Raw genomic sequence first — 25,400 nt, 5'->3', positions numbered from 1 at the left:
GAGCTTGCAGCGCTTGGCCCAACGAAACCGGCAATGCAATTCAACGTTAATTGATCGACTTAATGAGGCCTCGCAGACTTCTCGCTGCAGTTAACGCCTCGCCAGCTGATTCACCAGGACCGCGCTCGCCAACCCCCCGCTAAAAGGTCGAGCAGCACTTAGGCTGCACTTGCTCTGCCAACCCCAGCCAGCTTGCAATAAAGGCACCGAGGAGACCGGCCCCGAGATTCAGGGATGCTGACCTGGGGAGGCTGGAAGCGGTGGAGACCAGGAGAGATGTCCTGTTCCCCCAGGGGTCCTTGAGGGTGAGGCACAAGGCAGCCAGTGCTGCCTAGGATGAGGTGGCGGCAGCAGTCAGTTCCAACAGTCTGACCAAGAGGGCTGATCAACAGTGCAGGAAGATCAACGACTTACAGCGGGCAGCGCGAGTGAGTACACATCAACGCCCCCCACACCTCCCCCCCAAGGGAGCATCCACCCCCCAACTCTCCAAGTGACCCCCAGCCCTCTCTCCCCCCTTCCCCCAACCCTGTCTTCAAACCCCCTTTCCCATCACTGAACCACACGTGCGGCTAACGATACTGCCTCTGTGTCTCCGCAGGAAACGCTCTCTCATAATCAGCGGGAGAGGACCAAGACCGGCGGAGGGAATGGGGGAGATGGGGCGCTCCGTGGCTGGCACCACCGGGAGTGGGGTATTGTATAGCCCATTAAACAACTTTTTGTACAACCATTATGATGCCTCTGTCACTTTCTTCCGCAATGCGGGCTGACTCCTGGACCCTTTGCCCTTCTCTCCAGTCATCCCCTTCTCCCCATGGTGCACACCCACCCTCCAGCCATGGACATGTCCCCGGAGCTGTATCCCATCCCTGGCTGTTCGGATGTTGCGTGTGTGGTGTTACCTCCCGCAGTGTTCAAGCACAATGTCCAGGCATCAGGGTTTGATTGGGTGCTAGGCAATGACTCCCGCATGCTGCATGACCCGTCCACCCATGGGTATCCAGTTGGCACGTGTCAAGTGCTCACTTAATCATGATTCCCAATTCCCTAGTGGCAATAGCCTTCAGCCGGGCGGCCAGAGGCCTCAGCAGTCGGTGGGAGTTATGGGTGATCGGTGGAGCAGACGGGCAGGGACAAGGGTTGCCTCCAGAACAGACGCAAATGACCCAGGGCCTGGCATGGTGGTGCTGCGAGCAATTACCTCCCAGTTTCCACCCGAGCGCTTCCCCCCCACCACACTGGGCTTAAGTGGTGATGATTGGTATCGCCACCCTACGGCGAGATCCCAATTTTCCCTACAGGAGCGGGCCGGTTGCATCGCAAACTGTTTGGCGCCCGGCACGGATCTCGTTTTTGGCCTCTCCCGCTATTCACTGGCCTCGTTACGCTTGAGCGAGAGCGCAACGAGGCCGGAGAATCGCTTCCATTGACAAAATCAGTCTAGGTGGAACAAAGAAGCAATAAGGGATGGAAAACATTAGTGGGAGTTTTCAATAGGCCTCCAAACAGCAGTGGTAAGGTAGAGGATAGTATTAAAGAAGAAATTAGTGATGCATGTAATGGTGCTGCAGTAATCCTGGATGACTGTAATCTACATATAGATTGGGGAAACCAAATTAGCAATAATACTGTGGTGGGTGAATTTCTACAGTGTGTACGAGGTGTTTTTTCAGACCAGTATGTTTTGGAACCAACGAGGAAACTTGCTAACCATTTGTATTAGGCAATGAGAAGGGGTTAATTAATAATCTTGTTGTGCAGGGTCCTTTAGGGTTCAGTGAATATAACATAATAGAATTCTTCATTAGGATGAAATGTCAAGAGTTCCAATTTGAAACTAAGGTCCTAAATATAAACCAAGGAAGCTACGATGGTCTGAGGCATGGCTAAGTTAGATTGGGGAACCTCACTAAAAGGCATGACGGTGGATAGGCAATGGTTAACATTTAAGGGTTGAGTGTATGGATTGCAACAGTTATAGATTGCATTCTGGCACAAAAACACAAGAAAGGTGGCCCAACCATGATTAACAGAACAAATTAAGGGTAGTATTAAATCCAAAGTGTAGTCATGTAAATTTGCTGGAAAAAGTAGCAAGCTTGAGCATTTGGAACAGTTCAGAATTCAGCCAAGGCGGACCAAGGAGGATTAAGAAAAATGGAGTAAGCAAGTTTCATAAAAGCGAACTGTAAAAGGTTCTATTTGTATATAAAAAGAAAAAGATTAATGGAGACAAATGTCCTTTGTAGTCTAAAATGAGAGAATTATCGATAGAGAACAAGGAAAGGGCAGAGCTTTTGTAAATCTCTGTTCAAACTTATTTTATCAGAAATATTTTGTCTGTTAAGAGTTGAGTACCAATGTCCTGCGAAGGTAACACTTTACATACAGTATTCACCTCCAACTGAAGGGAAGGAACATTAGCAGATAAATGCTTAAACCAAGAATCAAAAGATTTGTTTTCAACTTCTGGAAAGAAAAATATAAAAGAAATTAGTTAAGTATTCATTCCATAATACAGATACATTTTCTGAAAAACAGCAATCTCAGGACTGAATCTACATCGGATTTTTAATAATAATAATAATCTTTATTGTCACAAGTAGGTTTACAGTAACACTGCAATGAAGTTACTGTGAAAAGCCCCTAGTTGCCACAATTGACGCCTGTTCGGATGCACAGAGGGAGAATTCAGAATGTCCAAATTACCTCACGGCACATTTTTCGGAAGAACCGGAGCACCCAGAGGAAATCCATGCAGACAAGGGGAGAACGTGCAGACTCCGCACAGACAGTCACCCAAGCTGGGAATTGAACCTGGGACCCTGGCGCTGTGAAGCAACAGTGTTAACCATTGTACTACTGTGCCGCCCAGATCTTACCTGTTTCAGATCTTGCCTGTTTCGAAGAAAAAATATGAACATTATGAAAAATATGAATTGAATTAATTCAATTAATTCAGACCATCAAGTGAATGAGTTTATTTAAATTAAATTTATAAAAGAAACTGTAATAGTGAAGAAATAACACTTTTAAAAAAATTAAACGTTAAACTAAGTAAGATCTGGAAAATGGGGTTAGGATAGGTACTTGATGGCTGGTGCTGTAAAACTCTCATTGAACAACTATTTTGTTCTGTCCTCATGGAGAAAGACACAAATAACTTCCGAGAAATACAAGGGAACCAAGGGTCCAGTGAAAGGGAGGAAGTGAAGGAAATTTGCATTACTCAAAATAAGTGCTGGAGAAACCAATTAGTCAATTAGTCCACTAATCCCCAGGGCCTGACAATCTGCATTCCAGGCTAGTAAAGCAGGCGATAATGGAAATTGTGGTCAAATCGATTATCATTTTCCAAAATGTTGTAGATTCTGGAACATTCCAGGCAGATTGGAGTGTGGCAAATGTAAGCCCACTACTTAAGAAGGGGTTTGGGGGGGAGGTAGGGGGGGGGGGGGGGGGGGTGGGGGAGGTGGAGCACAGGAAACAGAGAAATTCAGAACGGTTAGCCTAACATCAGTTTAATATTAAGGTCTATTAATCTAATCTAATCTAATCTCATCAGTGTCACAAGTCGGCTTACATTAACACTGCAATGAAGTTACTGTGAAAATCCCCTAGTCACCACACTATGGCACCTGTTCGGGTACACTGAGGACAAATTCAGAATGTCCAACCACCTAACAGGCATGACTTTCGCGACTTATGGGAAGAAACCAGAGCACCCGGAGGAAACCCACACAGACACAGGATGAACATGCAGACTCCGCACAGACAGTGACCGAAGCCGGGAATCAAGCCTGGGTCCGTGGCACTGCGAAGCAACAGTGCTAACCACTTTGCTACCTTGCTACACATGATAACAGGATGCTTAGAAAATATCAACAGGGATTAGACAAAGTCAGTGATAGAAGTGTTTCAGTGGGCGAGCATTATGGTAACAGTGACCATAATTCAGTAGGATTTAATATAGTTATCGATGGGTACAAAGATGGATTGGAAATAAAAGCTCTGAATTGAGGGAAGGCCAATATTAATAGAATAAGTCACGATCTGGCAAGCATCAACTGGGAGCAGCTACTTGTGGGAAAATCTGCATCAGAACAGTGGGATTCATTCAAAAAAGAAATAGAGAGAGCACCGGGCCAACCTGTTCCCAAAAAAATGAAAGGTGAGAGTAATAGGTCTAGAGAACCCTGGATGTTAAGGGATATCCAGGGTTGGGTAAGGAAAAAACAGGATGCTTTTGGTAGATACAGAGGGCTCAAAACAAGGGAAATCATAGAGTAGTATAGTGTATGCAGGGGGTTACTTAAAAATAAAATTAGGAGAATGAAGAGGGGGCATACAAAAACATTGACGGGTAAAATAAAGGAAAATCCAAAGGTGTTTTATAAGAAGATTAAGAGCAAGAGGATGACCAGGGAAAGAGTAGGACCCATCAGGAAGCTATGTGGCAATCTGTGTGTGGAACCAGGGCAGCACGGTGGCGCTGTGGTCAGAATTTCTGCCTCATGGCGCCGAGGTTCAATCCCGGCTCTGAGTCACTGTCCGCGTGGAGTTTGCACATTCTCCGCGTGTTTGCATTGGTTTCGCCCCACAACCCAAAGATGTGCAGGATAGGTGGATTGGCCACAGTAATTGGCCCTTAATTTAAAAAAAGTCTGTGTGTGGAGCCGGAAGAGGTAAAGGAGGTTTTAAATGAGTACTTTGCACCTGTGTTCACTATGGAGAAGGACGATGTAGGTAGAGAAATCAGGGTGGGGGACGGTGATGTACTTGAACAAATTAATATTGAAAGGGAGAAGGCATTAACGGTTTTAGTGGGCTTCAAAGTGATAAACCCCCAGGTCCAGATGAGATGTATTCCAGGCCTTTGTGGGAGGCAAGGGTGGAGACTTGACAATTTTCAAATCTTCTTTGTCTCGTATAATTTCTTCAGGATCCTTAAGGGGGAGGGGGAGAAGCCAGAAGTCATGGTGCACATTGGTACCAACGACGTAGGTAGGAAAAGGGGCGTGGAGGTAATAAACAAGTTTAGGGAGTTAGGCTGGAAGTTAAAAGCCAGGACAGACAGAGTTGCCATCTCTGGTTTGTTGCCAGTGCCACGTGATAGCGTAGGAATAGGGAGAGTGCAGTTGAACACTTGGCTGCGGAATGGTGTAGGAGGGAGGGCTTCAGGTATTTGGATAATTGGAGCGCATTCTGGGGAAGGTGGGACCTGTACAAGTAGGACAGGTTGCATCTGAACCAGAGGGGCACCAATATCCTGGGAGGGAGGTTTTCTAGTACTCTTCGGGAGGGTTTAACTAATTTGGCAGGGGAATGGGAACCGGATTTGTAGTCCAGCAACTAAGCAAGCCGATATTCAGGACGCCAAAGCGTGTAGTGAGGCAGTGGGGAAGGGAACACTGACAAAGGAGAGTACCAGCAGGCACGGAGATGGATTGAAGTGTGTATACTTCAACGCAAGAAGCATCAGGAATAAGATGGGTGAACTTAAGGCATGGATCGGTATTTGGGACTACGATGTGGTGGCCATCACGGAAACTTGGATAGAAGAGGGGCAGAAATGGTTGTTGGAGGTCCCTGGTTACAGATGTTTCAATAAGATTAGGGAGGGTGGTAAAAGAGGTGGGGGGGGGGGTTGGCATTGTTAATTAGAAATAGTATAACAGCTGCAGAAAGGCAGTTCAAGGAGTATCTGCCTGCTGAGGTAGTATGGGTTGAAGTCAGAAATAGGAAAGGAGCTGTCACCTTGTTGAGAGTTTTCTATAGGCCCCCCAATAGTAGCAGAGATGTGGAGAAACAGATTGGGAAACAGATTTTGGAAAGGTGCAGAAGTCACAGGGTAGTAGTCATGGGTGACTTCAACTTCCCAAACATTGAGTGGAAACTCTTTAGATCAAATAGTTTGGATGGGGTGGTGTTTGTGCAGTGTGTCCAGGAAGCTTTTCTAACACAGTATGTAGATTGTCCGACCAGAGGGGAGGTAATATTGGATTTGGTACTTGGTAATGAACCAGGACAAGTGATAGATTTGTTAGTGGGGGAGCATTTTGGAGATAGTGACCACAATTCTGTGACTTTCACTTTAGTAATGGAGAGGGATAGGTGCGTGCAACAGGGCAAGGTTTGCAATTGGGGGAAGGGTAAATACGATGTTGTCAGACAAGAATTAGAACATAGAACGATACAGCGCAGTACAGGCCCTTCGGCCCACGATGTTGCACCGAAACAAAAGCCATCTAACCTACACTATGCCATTATCATCCATATGTTTATCCAATAAACTTTTAAATGCCCTCAATGTTGGCGAGTTCACTACTGTTGCAGGTAGGGCATTCCACGGCCTCACTACTCTTTGCGTAAAGAACCTACCTCTGACCTCTGTCCTATATCTATTACCCCTCAGTTTAATTGAAGTGCATAAGTTGGGAACATAGGCTGTCAGGGAAGGACACAGGTGAAATGTGGAACTTGTTCAAGGAACAGGTACTACGTGCCCTTGATATGTATGTCCCTGTCAGGCAGGGAAGAGATGGTTGAGTGAGGGAACCATGGTTGACAAGAGAGGTTGAATGTCTTGTTAAGAGGAAGAAGGAGACTTATGTAAGGCTGAGGAAACAAGGTTCAGACAGGGCGCTGGAGGGATACAAGATAGCCAGGAGGGAACTGAAGAAAGGGATTAGGAGAGCTAAGAGAGGGCATGAAAGATCTTTGGCAGGTAGGATCAAGGAAAGCCCCAAGGCCTTTTACACATATGTGAGAAATATGAGAATGACTAGAGCGAGGGTAGGTCCGATCAAGGACAGTAGCGGGAGATTGTATATTGAGTCTGAAGAGATAGAAAACGTCTTGAAAGAGTACTTTTCTTCAGTATTTACAAATGAGAGGGGCCATATTGTTGGAGAGGACAGTGTGAAACAGACTGGTAAGCTCAAGGAAATACTTGTTGGGAAGGAAGATGTGTTGGGCATTTTGAAAAACTTGAGGATAGACAAGTCCCCTGGGCCGGACGGGATATAGCCAAGGATTCTATGGGAAGCAAGAGATGAAATTGCAGAGCCGTTGGCAATGATCTTTTCGTCCTCACTGTCAACAGGGGTGGTACCAGGGAATTGGACAGTGGTGAATGCCGTGCCCCTGTTCAAAAAAGGGAAGAGGGATAACCCTGGGAATTACAGGCCAGTTTGTCTTACTTCGGTGGTAGGCAAAGTAATAGAAAGGCTACTGAGGGATAGGATTTCTGAGCATCTGGAAAGACACTGCTTGATTAGGATAGTCAGCACGGATTTGTGAGGGGTAGGTCTTGCCTTACAAGTCTTATTGAATTCTTTGAGGAGGTGACCAAGCATGTGGATGAAGGTAAAGCAGTGGATGTAGTGTCCATGGATTTTAGTAAGGCATTTGATAAGGTTCCTCATGGTAGGCTTATGCAGAAAGTAAGGAGGCATGGGATAGTGGGAAATTTGGCCAGTTGGATAATAAACTGGCTAACCGATAGAAGTCAGAGAGTGGTGGTGGATGGCAAATATTCAGCCTGGATCCCAGTTACCAGTGGGGTACCGCAGGGATCAGTTCTGGGTCCTCTGCTGTTTGTGATTTTCATTAATGACTTGGATGAGGGAGTTGAAGGGTGGGTCAGTAAATGTACAGACGTTACGAAGATTGGTGGAGTTGTGAATAGTGAGGAGGTCTGTTGTCAGCTGCAAAGAGACATAGATAGGATGCAGAGATAGGCTGAGAAGTGGCAGATGAAGTTTAAACCTGAAAAGTGTGAGGTTGTCCATTTTGGAAGGACAAATATGAATGCGGAATACAGGGTTAACGGTAGGGTTCTTGGCAATGTGAAGGAGCAAGAGAGATCTTGGGGTCTATGTTCATACATCTTTGAAAGTTGCCACTCAAGTGGATAGAGCTGTGAAGAAGGCCTATGGTGGGATTGAATTAGTCAATGATAGTCAGCATGGATTTGTCAAAGGGCAATCATACCTTACAAATGTGATTGGATTTTTTGAGGAGGTGACTAGATGAGGGTAGTGGAGTTGATGCAGTCTACATGGCATTCAGTAAGACTTTTGACAAGTACTCACATGGGAGACTGGTCAAGAAGCTAAGAGCCCATGGAATCCAGGGCAATTTGGCAAATTGGATTCAAATTTGGCTCAGTGGCAGGAGGCAAAGGGTGATGGTTGAAGGTTGTTTTTGTGACTAGAAGCCTGTGTCCAGTGGTGTTTTGCAGGGATTGGTACTGCATTGTTTGCTGTTTGTACATTAATAATCTGCACATGATGTAAGGGGTATGATCAGTCAGTTTGCAGCTCACACAAAAACTGGTAGTGTGGTAAATAGTGAGTGGGAAAGCCTTTTGATGACAGAGCGATATAGATGAGCTGGTTAGATGGGCAGAACAGTGGAAAATGGAATTTAACCATGAAAAATATGAGGTAATGCATTTTGGGAAGACATACAAAACAAGGGAATATATGATAAATGGTAGGACCTTAGAAAGCACAGAGGATCAGCGGGACCTTGATGTGCATGTCAATAGAAGACAGCAGGACAGGTAGATAAGATGGTTCAGAAAGTATATGGGATACTTGCCTTTATTAACGAGGCATATAATGTAAGCGCATGGAGGTTATGATAGAGCTGTATAAAATGCTAGTTAGGCCACAGCAAGAGTACTGTGTAAGTTCTGGCCACCACACTATGGGAAGGAAGTGATTGCGCTGAAGAGGGGGAAGAGGAGATTCACCAAGATGTTTCCTGGGCTGGGGTATTTTGTCTATCAAGAGAGACTAGACAGACTGGGTTGTTTTCCTTGGAGAAGGCTGAGGGGTGACCTGAGTGAGGTGTATACAATTATGAGGGGCATAGAAAGGGCAGATAGGAAGGAACCTTTCCACTTAGCGGAGGGGTCAATAATCAGAGGGCATAGATTTAAGGCAATGGGCAGGAGGTTTATAGGAGATGTGAGGATTTTCACCCAGAGTGTGGTGAAAATCTGAAACTCACTGCCTCATAACATTTAAGAAATATTTAGATGTGCACTTGAAATGTCATAGCATGCAAGGCTAAGGGGCAAGTGCTGGAATATAGGATTAGAGCAAATAGGTGATTGATAGCCAGCGTGGACACGATGGACAAAAGGGACTCTTTCCAGGCTGTAAAAGCTCTATTATTCTCTGACTCTAACATGGATTTATGGAAGGGAAATCATGTTTGACAAAGCTCCTAGAGCTTTTTGAAGATGTGCCTAGTAGAACAGATAAGGGTGAACCAGTGGATGTGGTATTTTTTGATTTTCAGAAAGCTTCCCACATGAGAGATTAGTGTGCAAAATTAACACACATGGAATTGGGGGTAATATATTGGCATGGGTTGAAAATTTGTTCGCAGGCAGGAAGCAGAGTAGGAAGAAATGGGTCTACTTTGAAGTGGCTGGCAGTAACTAGCAGGGTATTGCAGGGATCAGTGCTTGGGCCCCAGCTATTCACAATGTACATTAATGATTTTGATGGGGGAAGCAAATATAATATTTCCAAGCTTGCATGATGACGCAAAACTTGGTGGTAATGTGAATGGCAATGAGGATGTTAAGAGGCTATTATAATGAACATGACCGCAGCATGCGCCAGGCTTAGCCGGATCCAGTTTAAGGTCGTGCACCGGGCCCACATGACCCGGTGGCCCGGATGAGCAGATTCTTCGGGCTGGAGGACAAGTATGTTAGATGCACCGGAGGGCCGGCTAACCATGTACACATGTTCTGGTCGTGCCCTAAACTTAGGGTATTGGCAGGGATTCGCAGATGTCATGTCCCGGGTATTGAAAACTGGGGTGGTAATGAGCCCGGAGGTGGCAATCTTTGAGGTTTCGGAGGACACGGGAGTCCAGGAAGAGAGGGAGGCCGACGTTCTGGCCTTTGCTTCCCTGGTAGCCCGGCGATTAATACTGTTAGCATGGAGGGACTCAAAGCCCCCGAGTGCTGAGGTATGGGTATCGGACATGGCGAGCTTTCTTGGCCTAGAGAAAGTTCGCCTTGAGAGGTTCGCTACTCGGGTTCGCACAAAGGTGGCAGCCATTTATTGACTTCTTCGCAGAGGAGTAAGTGTCAGCAGGGGGGGGGGGGGGGGCTAGGGTAGAGTAGAGTAGAGTAGGGGGGGGGATATTGAGGCAGGTCGGTGCGTGAACAGTACCGTGGTTTGCACTATGTTTAATTTGTAATTTGCGTCTTGACTTCTTTTTTTTGTACTGTACAATGTCACTTTTTCTATATGCTTAAAATACCTCAATAAAATCGTTTGTTAAAAAAAAAGAGGCTATTATAATGAATACAGGAAGCAGTTTTGAGTGCTCCCAATTTCAATAAACCATTGAAAATAGCGATAATGCTAGTTGCAGGGACATTATTCTAACAAGGTGAAGCTGCTTTAGTCAGTTGTTTCTCAAGAAAGTTTAATACATATCAATGAGATACTTCACAATTGCGAATGAAACATTAGTCTTGTCCTGGTTCTTCAACAATTTTAAGTATAAGTTAATCATGAAGGGAGATTCATTCACACTGCCTCATGAACCGGCTGTCTAGCCATCTGAGCTAAACCAGCCCTTAGCTCAGCCAACTGGACAGTCGGTTTGTGATGGAGACTGTGAATGAATCACGTGGCTCAGGATCTCCCTGTCTCTGGGTCTCTTCCCTGTTTCTGTGTCGATTCCCTGTCTCTGGGTCTATTTCGTGTCTCTGGGTCTATTCCCTGTCTCTGTGAGGATTACACACTCAATCAGTTGGGATGTTGGGGGTGGGTTCAGTATCTCGCTCCGCCCCGCTCTATAAATTGCCGAGTCCAAGGCGGTCCACATTCAGTTACCCCTCTCACTGACACTGGGACCAGGATGGAGTACAAAGCCGAACAAGTGCCGATGAATCCCGGCGTCTACCCGTACCAGGGACAGCAGCAGGTCCAGTCCACCGTCATTACCATGGCCCCGAATGCGCCCCCGGTCCGGGACCACCTGCCCTGGTCCATCTTCAACTTCTTCTACATGAATTTCTGCTGCCTGGGATTCGTGGCGCTGGTTTTCTCCGTCAAAGTGAGTGAGGGGCAGATACCCCGGGGAGGGGGGACAGAGACCCCGGGGAGGGGGCAGAGATCCCGGGGTGGGGGGGAAGAGACCCCGGGGAGGGGGGCGGAGACCCGGGAGGGGGGACAGAGACCCCGGGGAGGGGGATATTGGTCCATGAGTGGAGAAAAATGCTGTTTGGTGGTTGTACAACAACGAGAACCTTTCGGAGCATCACCCAAGTTCACAGAGCTGTGATATCCCGGGTCTGCTGGACTGTGTTTAACAATGAGAAAGTCTCACTGGGCAATCTCTGCCGTGTTGTTAATCATTTGTGTCTATTTCTTACTCGGGAAACTGTTACAAATTGAACATGTAATCTACAAAGTGTAACAGACTGACTGTCACAGAAACTTACAGCACAGAAAGTGACCATTTGGCCCATCCAGTCTGTGCTGGCTCTCTGAAAGAGCAGTCATGCTCAGTCCCTCGCTGCTGTTTTATTGTCCGTAACTCTGTAAATTCCTCATTCTCAAACTCCTGCCCCACATTATTAATGGAATCAGCTTCCAGCAGCTTTTCTGGTAGAATGTTCCCGATCCCGACAACTGAGTGAAAACATTTCTCTCCATCGCCCCTCAATGTTTTTCAATGATTGTAAATCTCTGACCTCTGGTTATTGATCCAGTCACCAGAGGGAATATTTTTTCTCTATTGAATTTATCAAAGTCTTTGATCATCTTGAAAACCTTTATTTAGTCACCTCTTAAATTTCAGTCACCTCTTAAATTTCTCTCTTCCGAGGAGAACTGTCTTAACTTTTCCAAATTCTCCTCATAACTGAAGACCCTGACAACATCCTTGACCAACCTTCTCTGTTACTCCATCAAATAATCCAATCATTTTACATCTGATTTGTCTTTAACAATCTAACTGGCTTTCCTTTATTGGATTGGCTTTGTTTATTGTCACGTGTACAGAGGTACAGTGAAAAGTATTTTTCTGCGAGCAGCTCAACAGATCATTAAGTACATGAGAAGAAAAGGGAATGGAAGAAAATACATAATAGGGCAACACAACATATACAATGTAACTACATAAGCACTGCCATCGGATGAAGCATACAGGGCGTAGTGTTAATGAAGTCAGTCCATAAGAGGGTCATTTAGGAGTCTGGTGACAGTGGGGAAGAAGCTGTTTTTGAGTCTGTTCGTGTGTGTTCTCAGACGTCTGTATCTCCTGCCCGATGGAAGAAATTGGAAGAGTGAGTAAGCCGGGTGGGAGGGATCTTTGATTATGCTGCCTGCTTTCCCCAGGCAGCAGGAGGTGTAGATGGAGTCAATGGATGGGAGGCAGGGTTGTGTGATGGACTGGACGGTGTTCATGACTCTCTGAAGTTTCTTGCGGTCCTGGGCCGAGCAGTTGCCATACCAGGCTGTGATGCAGTCCGATAGGATGCTTTCTATGGTATTAACCTGTACATGTCGACATCTGTTCACATCTATAAGCAATAGTGTTACAGATTGAGTCCATGTAATCTACTAACTGATGGCATCTTTAAATATGAAAACTTTTTAATAGATTAGACATTGAAAAGATGTTTTCACTAGTGAAAGAGAACAGAACCGGGTGATAAAGATAAAATATTAACAAATAAAAACAATGAGAGAGAAAGACTACTACAAATTGGATGGTCTACACCTGGGCCGGACTGGAACCAATGTCCTTGGGGGTGCTTTTGCTAATGCTGTTGGGGAGGGTTTAAAATAATGTGGCAGGGGGATGAGAACCAAATGAGGAGGTTAGTGGACAGTAAGGAGGTAGTAACTAAAGCCTGTAAGGAAGTAGATCATGAAGTCAGCGTGACTAAGGGGAAGAGTAGGCAGGGAGCAGATGATGAACGCAAAGAGACTGGTGGTCTGAGGTGCATTTGTTTTAATGCAAGAAGTGTAGTAGGTAAGGCAGATGAATTTAGGGCTTGGGTTAGTACCTGGGAGTATGATGTTATTGCTATTACTGAGACAGGGTTGAGGGATGGGCATGATTGGCAACTAAATATCCCAGGATATCGATGCTTCAGGTGGGACAGAGAGGGAGGTAAAAGGGGTGGAGGAGTTGCATTACTGGTCAGAGAGGATATCACAGCTGTGCTGAAGGAGGGCACTATGGAGGACTCGAGCAGTGAGGCAATATGGGCAGAGCTCAGAAATAGGAAGGGTGTGGTAACAATGTTGGGGCTGTACTACAGACCTCTCAACAGCGAGCGTGAGATAGAGGTTCAAATATGTAAACAGATTATGGCAAGATGTAGGAGCAACAGTACGTGGTGATAGGAGATTTTAATTTTCCCAACATTGACTGGGATACACTTAGTGTGAGAGATCTAGATGGAACAGAATTTGTAAGGAGCATCCAAGAGGGTTTTCTAGAGCAGTATGTAAATAGTCCAACTCGGGAAGGGGCCATACTGGACCTGGTGTTGGGGAATGAGCCCGGCCAGGTGGCTGAAGTTTCAGTCGGGGATGACTTTGGGAATAGTGATCACAATTCCGTAAGTTTTAGAATACTCATGGACAAAGACGAGAGTGGTCCTAAAGGACGAGTGCTAAATTGGGGAAAGGCCAACTATATCAAAATTCGGCAGGAGCTGGGGAATGTGGATTGGGAGCAGCTGTTTCAAGGTAAATCTACATTTGATATGTGGGAGGCTTTTAAAGAGGGGTTGATTAGAGTGCAGGACAGACATGTCCCTGTTAAAATGAGGGATAGAAATGTCAAGATTAGGGAACCCTGGATGACAGGTGAAATTTTGAGACTAGCTAAGAGGAAAAAGGAAGTATACATAAGGTCTAGGCGACTGAAGACAGATGAAGCTTTGGAAGAATATCAGGAATGTATGGCCAATCTGAAACGAGGAATCAAGAGAGCTAAAAGGGGTCATGAAATATCTTTAGCAAACAGGGTTAAGGAAAATCCCAAAGCCTTTTATTCATATATAAGGAGCAAAAGGGTAACTAGAGAAAGGGTTGGCCCACTCAAGAACAAAGGAGGAAAGTTATGCGTGGAGTCAGAGAAAATGGGTGAGATTCTTACTGAGTACTTTGCATCGGTATTCACCGAGAAGAGGGACATGACGGATGTTGAGGTTAGGGATAGATGTCTGATTACTCTAGGTCAAGTCAGCATAAGGAGGGAGGATGTGTTTGGTATTCTGAAAGGCATTAAGGTGGACAAGTCCCCAGGTCCGGATGGGATCTATCCCAGGTTACAGAGGGAAGTGAGAGAGGAAATAGCAGGGACCTTAACAGATATCTTTACAGCATCCTTGAACACGAGTGAGGTACCGGAGGACTGGAGAATTGCTAATGTTGTCCCCTTGTTTAAGAAGGGCAGCAGGGATAATCCAGGGAATTATAGACCGGTGAGCCTGACGTCAGAGGTAGGGAAACTGCTGGAGAAGATAGTGAGGGATAGGATCTATTTGGAAGAAAATGGGCTTATCAGTGATAGGCAACATGGTTTTGTGCAGGGAAGGTCATGTCTTACCAACTTAATAGAATTCTTTGAGGAAGTTGATTGATGAGGGAAGGGCTGTAGATGTCATGCACATGGACTTCAGTAAGGCATTTGATAAAGTTCCCCATGGTAGGCTGATGGAGAAAGTGAAGTCTCATGGGGTCCAGGGTGTATTAGCTAGATGGATAAAGAACTGGTTGGGCAACAGGACACAGAGAGTAGTAGTGGAAGGGAGTTTCTAAAAATGGAGAACTGTGACCAGTGGTGTTCCACAGGGATCCATGCTGGGACCTCTGTTGTTTGTGATATACATAAATGATCTGGAGGAAGGTATAGTTAGTCTGATTAGCAAGTTTGCAGATGACACTAAGATTGGTGGAGTAGCAGATAGTGAAGGGGACTGTCAGAGAATACAGCAGAACATAGATAGATTGGAGAGATGGGCAGAGAAATGGCAGATGGAGTTCAATCCGGGCAAATGCGAGGTGATGCATTTTGGAAGATCCAATTCAAGAGCAAACTATACAGTCAATGAAAAAGCCCTGGGGAAAATTGATGTACAGAGAGATCTGGGTGTTCAGGTCCATTGTACCCTGAAGGTGGCTGCGCAGGTTGATAGAGTGGTCAGGAAGGCATACGGCATGCTTTCCTTCATCGGAAGGGGTATCGAGTACAAGAGTTGGCAGGTCATGTTACAGTTGTATAGGACTTTGGTTCGGCCACATTTGGAATACTGCGTGCAGTTCTGGTCGCCACATTACCAAAAGGATGTGGATGCTTTGGAGAAGGTGCAGAGGAGGTTCACCAGGATGTTGCCTGGTATGGAGGGCGCTAACTATGAAGAGAGGTTGAGTAGATTAGGATTATTTTCATTAGAAAGACGATGGTTGAGGGGGGACCTCATTGAGGTCTACAAAATCATGAGAGGTATAGACAGGGTAGATAGCAAGAAGCTTTTTCCCAGAGTGGGGGACTCAATTAATAGGGGTCACGAGTTCAAGGTGAGAGGGGAAAAGTTTAAGGGAGATATGCGTGGAAAGTTCTTTACGCAGAGGGTGGTGGGTGCCTGGAACGCATTGCCGGCGAAGGTGGTAAAGGCGGGCACGATAGCGACATTTAAGATGTATCTAGACTGATACATGAATGGGCACGGAGCAGAGGGATACAGATCCTTAGAAAATAGGCGACAGTTTTAGATAGAGGATCTGGATCGGTGCAGACTTGGAGGGCCGAAGGGCCTGTTCCTGTGCTGTAATTGTTCTTTGTTCTTTGTTCTATCACATTTCTCATGATCACCAGATGCCTCCATGGCCCTTACAGCCAATTAGGACCAGTCATTATTGAAATATTGAACAGTGTGATAATAACTAGGTAGGTATTGTGTGATGTCGATTGAGGAAGAAATATATCCGCCGGGAAATCAGGGATAACTCCTGTGTTCTTCAAAATGGCACCATGCCATGTTTTACGAGGTCAGACTGGGCCTTGGCTTAACCGCTCCGACAGTGCAGTAGTGTTTTAGCAATGATCCTCCGACAATCCATCGGGTGGAACTGTTCCCATTTGTGGACGCTGGAACACCAGAGGACACTGATTTAAGTCAGTTGGTAGAAGAAGCAACACTGACATGAGAGTAAACTTTTATTCAGTGAGTGGTTGCGTTCTGAACTGTTTTGCCTGCGACCATAGTTGCGTTCTGAAATGCAGTGTCATGGAGTCCCAAAGACATTTGGATCATTAGCTGTAAAGGAATCATTTGCGGGGCTTTGCGGGGATGTCATGGGCACCGAAACCTGGATGATCTCAATTTGATTATATTAGAGTTCTCCCTGAGTACTGCGCCTCGTTCAGCATCCCCTCCGATGAAGTGTAATTGATGTCATGTATGCAATCATGATAACCGATTTGTACAAAGCAAGATCCTGGAAAGAATGATGAACTACAGGACCAGTTTGTTTCAGTGTTGTTGCAGAGGGATAATTGTTAGGAGAAAACAATGTGAAATCTCTGCTGTACTGTCAATGGTGTCATGGGACCTTTCATATCCATCAGGTAGATCACACTCCTGGCAATACAGCACTCCCTCAGTATACCAGATCAGAGCATGTCCTGGAGTGGACCCTGAACCCACCTCCTTACAAAAGCTGTGTGAGCTTAAAGTGAGCTGAGCTGATTCTTAACCGTTTACCTGAGTTTTATCTACATAGCAAAAACCAACCCAATCTTTCACTTTAATGTCACTGTAACAAATGTTATTTTAATGAACCAGCTATTTTGCTCTGCTTTGGCTTCGCAGGTGCAATTTGTTTCTTTATTCTTTTGCTGGATTGAGGAATACTTTTGAGTCGAGTCTGTCAAAATGCACTGGTGTTTTTTTGCTGGAAATGAATGTGTTGAATATTCAAGCGTTTCCCTGTCGCTGAACACAAATGGAACTTCCAAAGCTTTATAAGTAGTAATATCTATAACCACACTTATTTTCTTTTAGACTAGGGACCGGAAAGTTTTGGGAGATGTGGAAGGAGCTCGGCAGTATGCATCTACAGCCCGAGCACTCAACATCGCAGCCACAGTGCTGGCCATCCTCAGCTTCATCATCATTATTGTGTGTCTCGCGGTCATGATGCGAAGAACAACTCCCGAGGTTGAGAATTGAACCAAATGGGAAGCCGCATCTCATTTCCTTGTTGGGAGCCTTTTTATGGCTGAACACTTTTAAGTTGCTTGACGCACTCTTGTCTCTTATTCATCTGTCTATCTATAATGTATGTGTAGTGCTGGAATATGTAAGACGTGGTCAAAGTGTGGGCTTGTTTGCGCCAATAAAGCTATCTTGTCTGCAAAGGCTTCCTCATGACAGTAAAAATAAGCTTTTACTTGCAACCACAGATTGATTGGTGGTTAATTGCAATTGTTCAATTGGAATGATGCACTTTGTTCTGGGAAAGGCAGCTTTGTGGATTGCCAGTCAGTACCACAGGAGGGTTTTCAACATCAAAATTCTGCTCGTTATATTCCGAAGTTGCTTTGACAGATCCTAGGGCATTGCGTTGGTCTGCTCAATAACTCAATGAGATGAGTGTAGAGATGAAGGAAACCTCTGTCCTTGGAGGTTATAGTGATCCAGGTGTGTGGAAGGTGTCTGGATCATGTGGGACAATCTGGATGGGACTCTGGGTCATTTTCTGTCGAACATATGCATGTGTAAACGGAACTGAACAGATTTTACTGGTGGTGGAATGTGGAGGAGATCATTTGGAGGGGCCGGAAATCTAAGGGAATTCTTTTGCCTCCCTAATTGGCTCATGTTCACTCACCAGTGAGGCTGAAACCAATGAGCTGAATCTGTAATGTCCTCCTTGTGTTTTGTAACTTTGAGACCCTGGGTTGTCTGATCTGACAGGAGGCATTTGGAGATTTGATGCATGGACCTCCTGCTGGTGGATTGGTGTCAGCCACTGTTATGCGACAGGTTCAAGAAACATGATTTCATCGGTGCATGGGGGGTGGCTGGGTGGATGGGAGTGGGGGGGATTGGGTGGATGGGAGTGGGAGTGAGTTGGGTGGATGGGAGTGGGGGTGGGTTGGGTGGGTGGGGGTGGGTTGGGTGGATGGGAGTGGGGGTGGGTTGGGTGGATGGGAGTGGGGGTGGGTTGGGTGGATGGGAGTGGGGGTGGGTTGGGTGGATGGAAGTGGGGGTGAGTTGGGTGGATGGGAGTGGGGGTGGGTTGGGTGGATGGGAGTGGGGGTGGGTTGGGTGGATGGGAGTGGGGTAGGGCTGGGTGGATGGGATTGTTGTTGGTCTATGGGAGTGGGGTGGGTTGAGTGGATGGGAGAAGGGGGTTGAGTTGGGTGGATGGGAGTGGGGGTGGGTTGGGTGGATGGGAGTGGGGGTGAGTTGAGTGGATGGCAGTCGGATGTATGGGAGTGGGGGTGGGTTGGGTGGATGGGAGTGGGGTGATGGGTTGGGTGGATGGGAGTGGGGGTTGAGTTTGGTGGATGGGAGTGGGGTGAGTTAGGTGGATGGGAGTGGGGGTGGGTTGGGTGGATGGGAGTGGGGGTTGAGTTCAGTGGATGGGATTGGGGTGGTGGGTTGGGCGGATGGGAGTGGGGGTGAGTTGGGCGGATGGGAGTGGGGGTGAGTTGGGTGGATGTGAGTGGGGGTGGGTTTGTTGGATGGGAGTGGGGGAGGGCTTTGTGGATGGGAGTGGGGATGGGTTGGGTGGATGGGTGTGGGGGTGGGTTGGTTGGATGGGAGTGGGGGTGGGTTGAGTGGATGGGAGTGGGGGTGAGTTGTGTGGATGGGTGTGGGGGTGGGTTGGGTGGATGGGAGTATGGATGTGTTGGTGGATGGGAATGGGGGTGGATGGGAGTGGGGGTGGGTTGGGTGGATGGGAGTGGGGGTGAGTTGGGTGGATGGGAGTGGGGGTGGATTGGGTGGATGGGAGTGGGGGTTGAGTTCAGTGGATGGGAGTGGGGGTGAGTTGGGTGGATGGGAGTGGGGGTGGATTGGGTGGATGGGAGTGGGGTGGGTTGAGTGGATGGGAGTGGGTGTGGGTTGGGTGGATGGGAGTGGGGGTGGGTTGGGTGGATGGGAGTGGGGTGAGTTGGGTGGATGGGAGTGGGGGTGGGTTGGGTGGATGGGAGTGGGGGTTGAGTTCAGTGGATGGGATTGGGGTGGTGGGTTGGGCGGATGGGAGTGGGGGTGAGTTGGGTGGATGTGAGTGGGGGTGGGTTTGTTGGATGGGAGTGGGGGAGGACTTTGTGGATGGGAGTGGGGGTGGGTTGGGTGGATGGGTGTGGGGGTGGGTTGAGTGGATGGGAGTGGGGGTGGGTTGAGTGGATGGGAGTGGGGGTGAGTTGGGTGGATGGGTGTGGGGGTGGGTTGGGTGGATGGGAGTGTGGATGTGTTGGTGGATCGGAGTGGGGGTGGATGGGAGTGGGGGTGGGTTGGGTGGATGGGAGTGGGGGTGAGTTGTGTGGATGGGACTGGGGTGGGTTAAGTGGATGGGAGTGGGGGTGGGTTGGGTGGATGGGAGTGGGGGTGGATGGGAGTGGGGGTGAGTTGGGTGGATGGGAGTGGGAGTGGATTGGGAGGATGGGAGTGGGGGTGTGTTGGGTGGATGGGAGTGGAGGTGGGTTGGGTGGATGGGAGTGGGGGTGAGATGGGTGGATGGGAATGGAGGTGGTTGGGTGGATGGGAGTGGGGGTGGGTTGGGTGGATGGGAGTGGGGATGTGTTGGGTGGATGGGAGTGGGGGTGGGTTGGGTGGATGGGAGTGGGGGTGGTTTGGGTGGATGGGATTGTTGTTGGGTGGATGGGAGTGGGTGTGGGTTGAGTGGATGGGAGTGGGGCTGAGTTGGGTGGATGGGAGTGGGGGTGGGTTGGGTGGATGGGAGTGGGGGTGAGTTGGGTGGATGGGGTGGGGTTGGGTTGGGTGGATGCGAATGGGGTGGGTTGGGTGGATGGGAGTGGGCGTGGGTTGAGTGGATGGGAGTTGGGGTGGATTTGGTGGATGGGAGTGGGGGTGGGTTGGGTGGATGGGAGTGGGGGTTGAGTTCAGTGGATGGGATTGGGGTGGTGGGTTGGGCGGATGGGAGTGGGGGTGAGTTGGGCGGATGGGAGTGGGGGTGAGTTGGGTGGATGTGAGTGGGGGTGGGTTTGTTGGATGGGAGTGGGGGAGGGCTTTGTGGATGGGAGTGGGGATGGGTTGGGTGGATGGGTGTGGGGGTGGGTTGGTTGGATGGGAGTGGGGGTGGGTTGAGTGGATGGGAGTGGGGGTGAGTTGTGTGGATGGGTGTGGGGGTGGGTTGGGTGGATGGGAGTATGGATGTGTTGGTGGATGGGAATGGGGGTGGATGGGAGTGGGGGTGGGTTGGGTGGATGGGAGTGGGGGTGAGTTGGGTGGATGGGAGTGGGGGTGGATTGGGTGGATGGGAGTGGGGGTTGAGTTCAGTGGATGGGAGTGGGGGTGAGTTGGGTGGATGGGAGTGGGGGTGGATTGGGTGGATGGGAGTGGGGTGGGTTGAGTGGATGGGAGTGGGTGTGGGTTGGGTGGATGGGAGTGGGGGTGGGTTGGGTGGATGGGAGTGGGGTGAGTTGGGTGGATGGGAGTGGGGGTGGGTTGGGTGGATGGGAGTGGGGGTTGAGTTCAGTGGATGGGATTGGGGTGGTGGGTTGGGCGGATGGGAGTGGGGGTGAGTTGGGTGGATGTGAGTGGGGGTGGGTTTGTTGGATGGGAGTGGGGGAGGACTTTGTGGATGGGAGTGGGGGTGGGTTGGGTGGATGGGTGTGGGGGTGGGTTGAGTGGATGGGAGTGGGGGTGGGTTGAGTGGATGGGAGTGGGGGTGAGTTGGGTGGATGGGTGTGGGGGTGGGTTGGGTGGATGGGAGTGTGGATGTGTTGGTGGATCGGAGTGGGGGTGGATGGGAGTGGGGGTGGGTTGGGTGGATGGGAGTGGGGGTGAGTTGTGTGGATGGGACTGGGGTGGGTTAAGTGGATGGGAGTGGGGGTGGGTTGGGTGGATGGGAGTGGGGGTGGATGGGAGTGGGGGTGAGTTGGGTGGATGGGAGTGGGAGTGGATTGGGAGGATGGGAGTGGGGGTGTGTTGGGTGGATGGGAGTGGAGGTGGGTTGGGTGGATGGGAGTGGGGGTGAGATGGGTGGATGGGAATGGAGGTGGTTGGGTGGATGGGAGTGGGGGTGGGTTGGGTGGATGGGAGTGGGGATGTGTTGGGTGGATGGGAGTGGGGGTGGGTTGGGTGGATGGGAGTGGGGGTGGTTTGGGTGGATGGGATTGTTGTTGGGTCGATGGGAGTGGGTGTGGGTTGAGTGGATGGGAGTGGGGCTGAGTTGGGTGGATGGGAGTGGGGGTGGGTTGGGTGGATGGGAGTGGGGGTGAGTTGGGTGGATGGGGTGGGGTTGGGTTGGGTGGATGCGAGTGGGGTGGGTTGGGTGGATGGGAGTGGGCGTGGGTTGAGTGGATGGGAGTTGGGGTGGATTTGGTGGATGGGAGTGGGGGTGGGTTGAGTGGATGGGAGTGGGGATGAGTTGGGTAGATGGGAGTGGGGGTGAGTTGGGTGGATGGGAGTCGGATGGATGGGAGTGGGGGTGAGTTGGGTGGATGGGAGTTGGGATGGGTTGGGTGGATGGGAGTGGGGCTGGGTTGGGTGGATGGGAGTGGGGGTGGGTTTGGTGGGTGGGGGTGGTTGGGTGGATGGGAGTGGGGGTGGGTGGGGGTGGGTTGGGTGGATGGGAGTGGGGTGGATGGGAGTGAGGTTGGGTTGGGTGAATGGGAGTGAGGTTGGGTAGAGTGGATGGTAGTGGGGGTGGGTTGGGTGGATGGGAGTGGGAGTGAGTTGGGTGGATGGGAGTGAGGGTGGGTAGTGTGGATGGGAGTGGGGGGGTGTTGGGTGGATGGGAGTCGGGGTGGTTGGGTGGATGGGAGTGGAGTTGGGTTGGGTGGATGGGAGTGGGAGTGGTTGGGTGGATGGGAGTGGGGGTGGCTGGGTGGATGGGGGTGGGGGTGGTTGGGTGGATGGGAGCAGGGTTGGGTTGGGTGGATGGGAGTGCGGGTGAGTTGGGTGGATGGGTGTCGGGGTGAGTTGGGTGGATGGGAGTGGGGTTGGGTTGGGTGGATGGGAGTGGGGGTGAGTTGGGTGGATGGGATTGGGGGTGGGTTGGGTGGATGGGAGTGGGGGTGAGTTGGGTGGATGGGAGTGGGGGTGGGTTGGGTTGATGGGAGTGCGGGTGAGTTGGGTGGATGGGTGTCGGGGTGAGTTGGGTGGATGGGAGTGGGGTTGTGTTCGGTGGATGGGAGTGGGGTTGAGTTGGGTGGATGGGAGTGGGAGTGGTTGGGTGGATGGGAGTGGGGGTGAGTTGGGTGGATGGGATTGGGGGTGGGTTGGGTGGATGGGAGTGCGGGTGAGTTGGGTGGATGGGTGTCGGGGTGAGTTGGGTGGATGGGAGTGGGGTTGGGTTGGGTGGATGGGATTGGGGGTGGGTTGGGTGGATGGGAGTGCGGGTGAGTTGGGTGGATGGGTGTCGGGGTGAGTTGGGTGGATGGGAGTGGGGTTGGGTTGGGTGGATGGGAGTGGGGGTGAGTTGAGTGGATGGGAGTGCGGGTGAGTTGGGTGGATGGGAGTCGGAGGAATGGGAGTCGGGGTGAGTTGGGTGGATGGGAGTGGGGGTGAGTTGGGTGGATGGGAGTCGGGTGGATGGGAGTGGGGGTGAGTTGGGTGGATTGGAGTGGGGTTGGGTTGGGTGGATGGGAGTGGGGGTGAGTTGAGTGGATGGGAGTGCGGGCGAGTTGGGTGGATGGGAGTCGGATGGATGGGAGTGGGGGTGAGTTGGGTGGATGGGAGTGGGGGTGAGTTGGGTGGATGGGAGTCGGGTGGATGGGAGTGGGGGTGAGTTGGGTGGATGGGAGTGGGGGTGAGTTGGGTGGATGGGAGTCGGGTGGATGGGAGTGGGGGTGAGTTGGGTGGATGGGAGTGGGGGTGAGTTGAGTGGATGGGAGTGGGGGTGAGTTGAGTGGATGGGAGTGGAGTTGCGTTGGGTGGATGGGGGTGGGGTTGGGTTGGGTGGATGGGGGTGGGGTTGGGTTGGGTGGATGGGGGTGGGGGTGGGTTGGGTGGATGGGGGTGGGGCTGGGTGGGTGGATGGGAGTGAGGGTGAGTTGAGTGGATGGGAGTGCGGGTGAGTTGGGTGGATGGGGGTGGGGGTGGTTTGGGTGGATCGGAGTGGTGAGAGTCCAGGGATGTGGTGATGGAATCACAGATACACAATCGGAGATGGAAGGAAAGTTCTCGCAGTAACAAATAGCAACTGAAGTCACACCATTAACTCATAGCAATAATCTCAAATCTGTCGTCTATAAACCCACTGGTACCTAGAAACGCAACCAAAATTCCCAAAACTGCACATGATCTGGCCAATCCCCAGGATTTACCGGCTGCTGCTCCCTCTCTACATGTTGCTGTTGCTGGGGCTCTACTTAAATTATTGTCCCGACAGCCACCTCATTCCTGCATCTCTCTTGCTAACTGTAGCATGATTCCTGGGCTCTCCACAGCAAATACCCCAACTCTGGACACACGTGACCAAATTAAACGCTGTGCTTTCGTGAACAGAAAAAATGATGCAATGCCCTTTACCTTTCAGACTAGTTTAACATTCAAAAATGTTGGTTTAATTACAAACCTTAGCAAGTGAAATCCAATGTTAAATCTGTTACAGCATTTCATCAGGTCAAGTTTACCCGTGTGAAATGCTTTCAGTGTTGGGCACTGGAATGATTCAGTTCAATCGTTTCTATTCAAACACAACCTGAATTGCTCACACCCCTCCCCGGTCCAATCTATCCGTGATTCGCCTGCTATTGGGTGGCTGTGGCAGAGACTGTCTCTGACCAACTTTTATGAAATGAACAAATAGATATTTTGACTGTCGGTCTGTGGAGGTGAGGAGGGTTTGCTCACCAGCAAGGGGTGGGGCACGTATGGCTGTTCGCCACAAGAACAGTTGAGTGGTGGAGGGGCTGTGTGGGTACCAGGGTATGTTACTGGCAGGAGACCGAGATGTGATTCACCATAATCATATTGAATGGCGAAGAAGGTTCACTGAGCTGAATTGCCTACTCCTCCTCGTTCTCATGTTCATTACCTTATTGTCCAGCCACCTAATATATTTATAAAGCTTCAGATTTGCTGCATTTGTAACAGAAAATAAAAGAGCAGTACATTCTACAATACTGACATCCACCCGGCAATGTGGAAAACTGCCCAGCTATGTCCTGTACACAAGAAACAGGACAAATCCAACCAGGCTAATTACCGCCCTATCTGTCTACTCTCGGTCATCAGTAAAGTGATGGAAGGTGTCATCAACAGTGCTATCAAGCGGCACTTGCTCAGTTTGGGTTCCGCCAGAGTCACTCAGCTCCTGACTTCATTATAACCTTGGTTCAAACATGGGCAAAAGAGCTGAATGCCAGAGTTGAGGTGAGAGTGACTGCCCTTAAAAAGAAGGCAGCATTTGATAGATGATGATATCAAAGAGCCCTAGCAAATTTGGAGTCAATGGGAATCAGGGGGAAAACTGTCCACTGGTTGGAGTCATACCTGGCACAAAGGAAGATAGTTGTGGTTGTTGGAGATCAGTCATCTCAGTCCCGGGACATCACTGTAGGAGTTCCTCAGGGTAGTGTCCTAGACCCAACCATCTTCCGCTGCTTCATCAATTATCTTCTTTCCAACATAAGATCACATGTGGGGATGTTTCCTGATGACTGCACAATGTTCAGCATCGTTCACGATTCCTCAGATACTGAAACAGTCCACGTGCAAATACAGCAAGACCTGGACAATATCCAGGCTTGGGCTGACAAGTGGCAAATAACATTTGTGCCACACAAGTGTCAGGCAATAACCACCTCCAATAAGAGAGAATCAAACCATGGCATTATCATGGGGGTTATCAATGACCAGTAACTGAACTGGACTAGCCAAAAAAAATACAGTGGATACAAGAGCAGGTCAGAGGTTAGGAATCCTGTGGCGCATAATTCATCTCCTGACTGCTCAATGCCTGTCCATCACCTACAAGGCACAAATCAGGAGTGTGATGGCATACTTCCCACGCGCCTGGATGAATGCAGCTCCAACAACACTCAAGAAGCTTGACAAAGCAGGACAAAGCAGCCCGTTTGATTGGCACCCCTTCCACAAACATTCACTCCCTCCACCACTGATGTACAATAGCAGCAGTGTGTACCATCTACAAGATGCACTGCAGTAACTCACCAAGATTCCT

General features: G+C 49.2%; 1 protein-coding gene across 1 annotated transcript; it reads left to right on the top strand.

Moving 5' to 3' along the window:
• Nucleotides 1-10,869: 10,869 nt before the first annotated feature.
• On the top strand, nt 10,870-17,421 carry LOC140384415 (dispanin subfamily A member 2b-like). Its single transcript, XM_072466096.1, has 2 exons — nt 10,870-11,103; nt 17,078-17,421. The coding sequence occupies exons 1-2, from the start codon at nt 10,906-10,908 to the stop codon at nt 17,243-17,245; spliced, it is 366 nt and encodes a 121-aa protein (XP_072322197.1). The 5' UTR covers nt 10,870-10,905; the 3' UTR covers nt 17,246-17,421.
• The last annotated feature ends 7,979 nt before the right edge of the window (nt 17,422-25,400 follow it).

The sequence above is a fragment of the Scyliorhinus torazame genome, chromosome 10 (genome assembly GCF_047496885.1).
Source record: "Scyliorhinus torazame isolate Kashiwa2021f chromosome 10, sScyTor2.1, whole genome shotgun sequence".
Taxonomy (NCBI): Eukaryota; Metazoa; Chordata; class Chondrichthyes; order Carcharhiniformes; family Scyliorhinidae; genus Scyliorhinus; species Scyliorhinus torazame.
The sequence above is the reverse complement of the archived record's forward strand: the minus strand, read 5'-3'. Positions and strand labels throughout refer to the sequence as shown.

Coding starts and splice junctions, on each gene's coding strand:
- LOC140384415 (XM_072466096.1), top strand. CDS start 10,906: ATGGAGTACAAAGCCGAACAAGTGCCGATGAATCCCGGCGTCTACCCG. Junction 11,104..17,077: donor CGCTGGTTTTCTCCGTCAAA/GTGAGTGAGGGG, acceptor ATTTTCTTTTAG/ACTAGGGACCGGAAAGTTTT.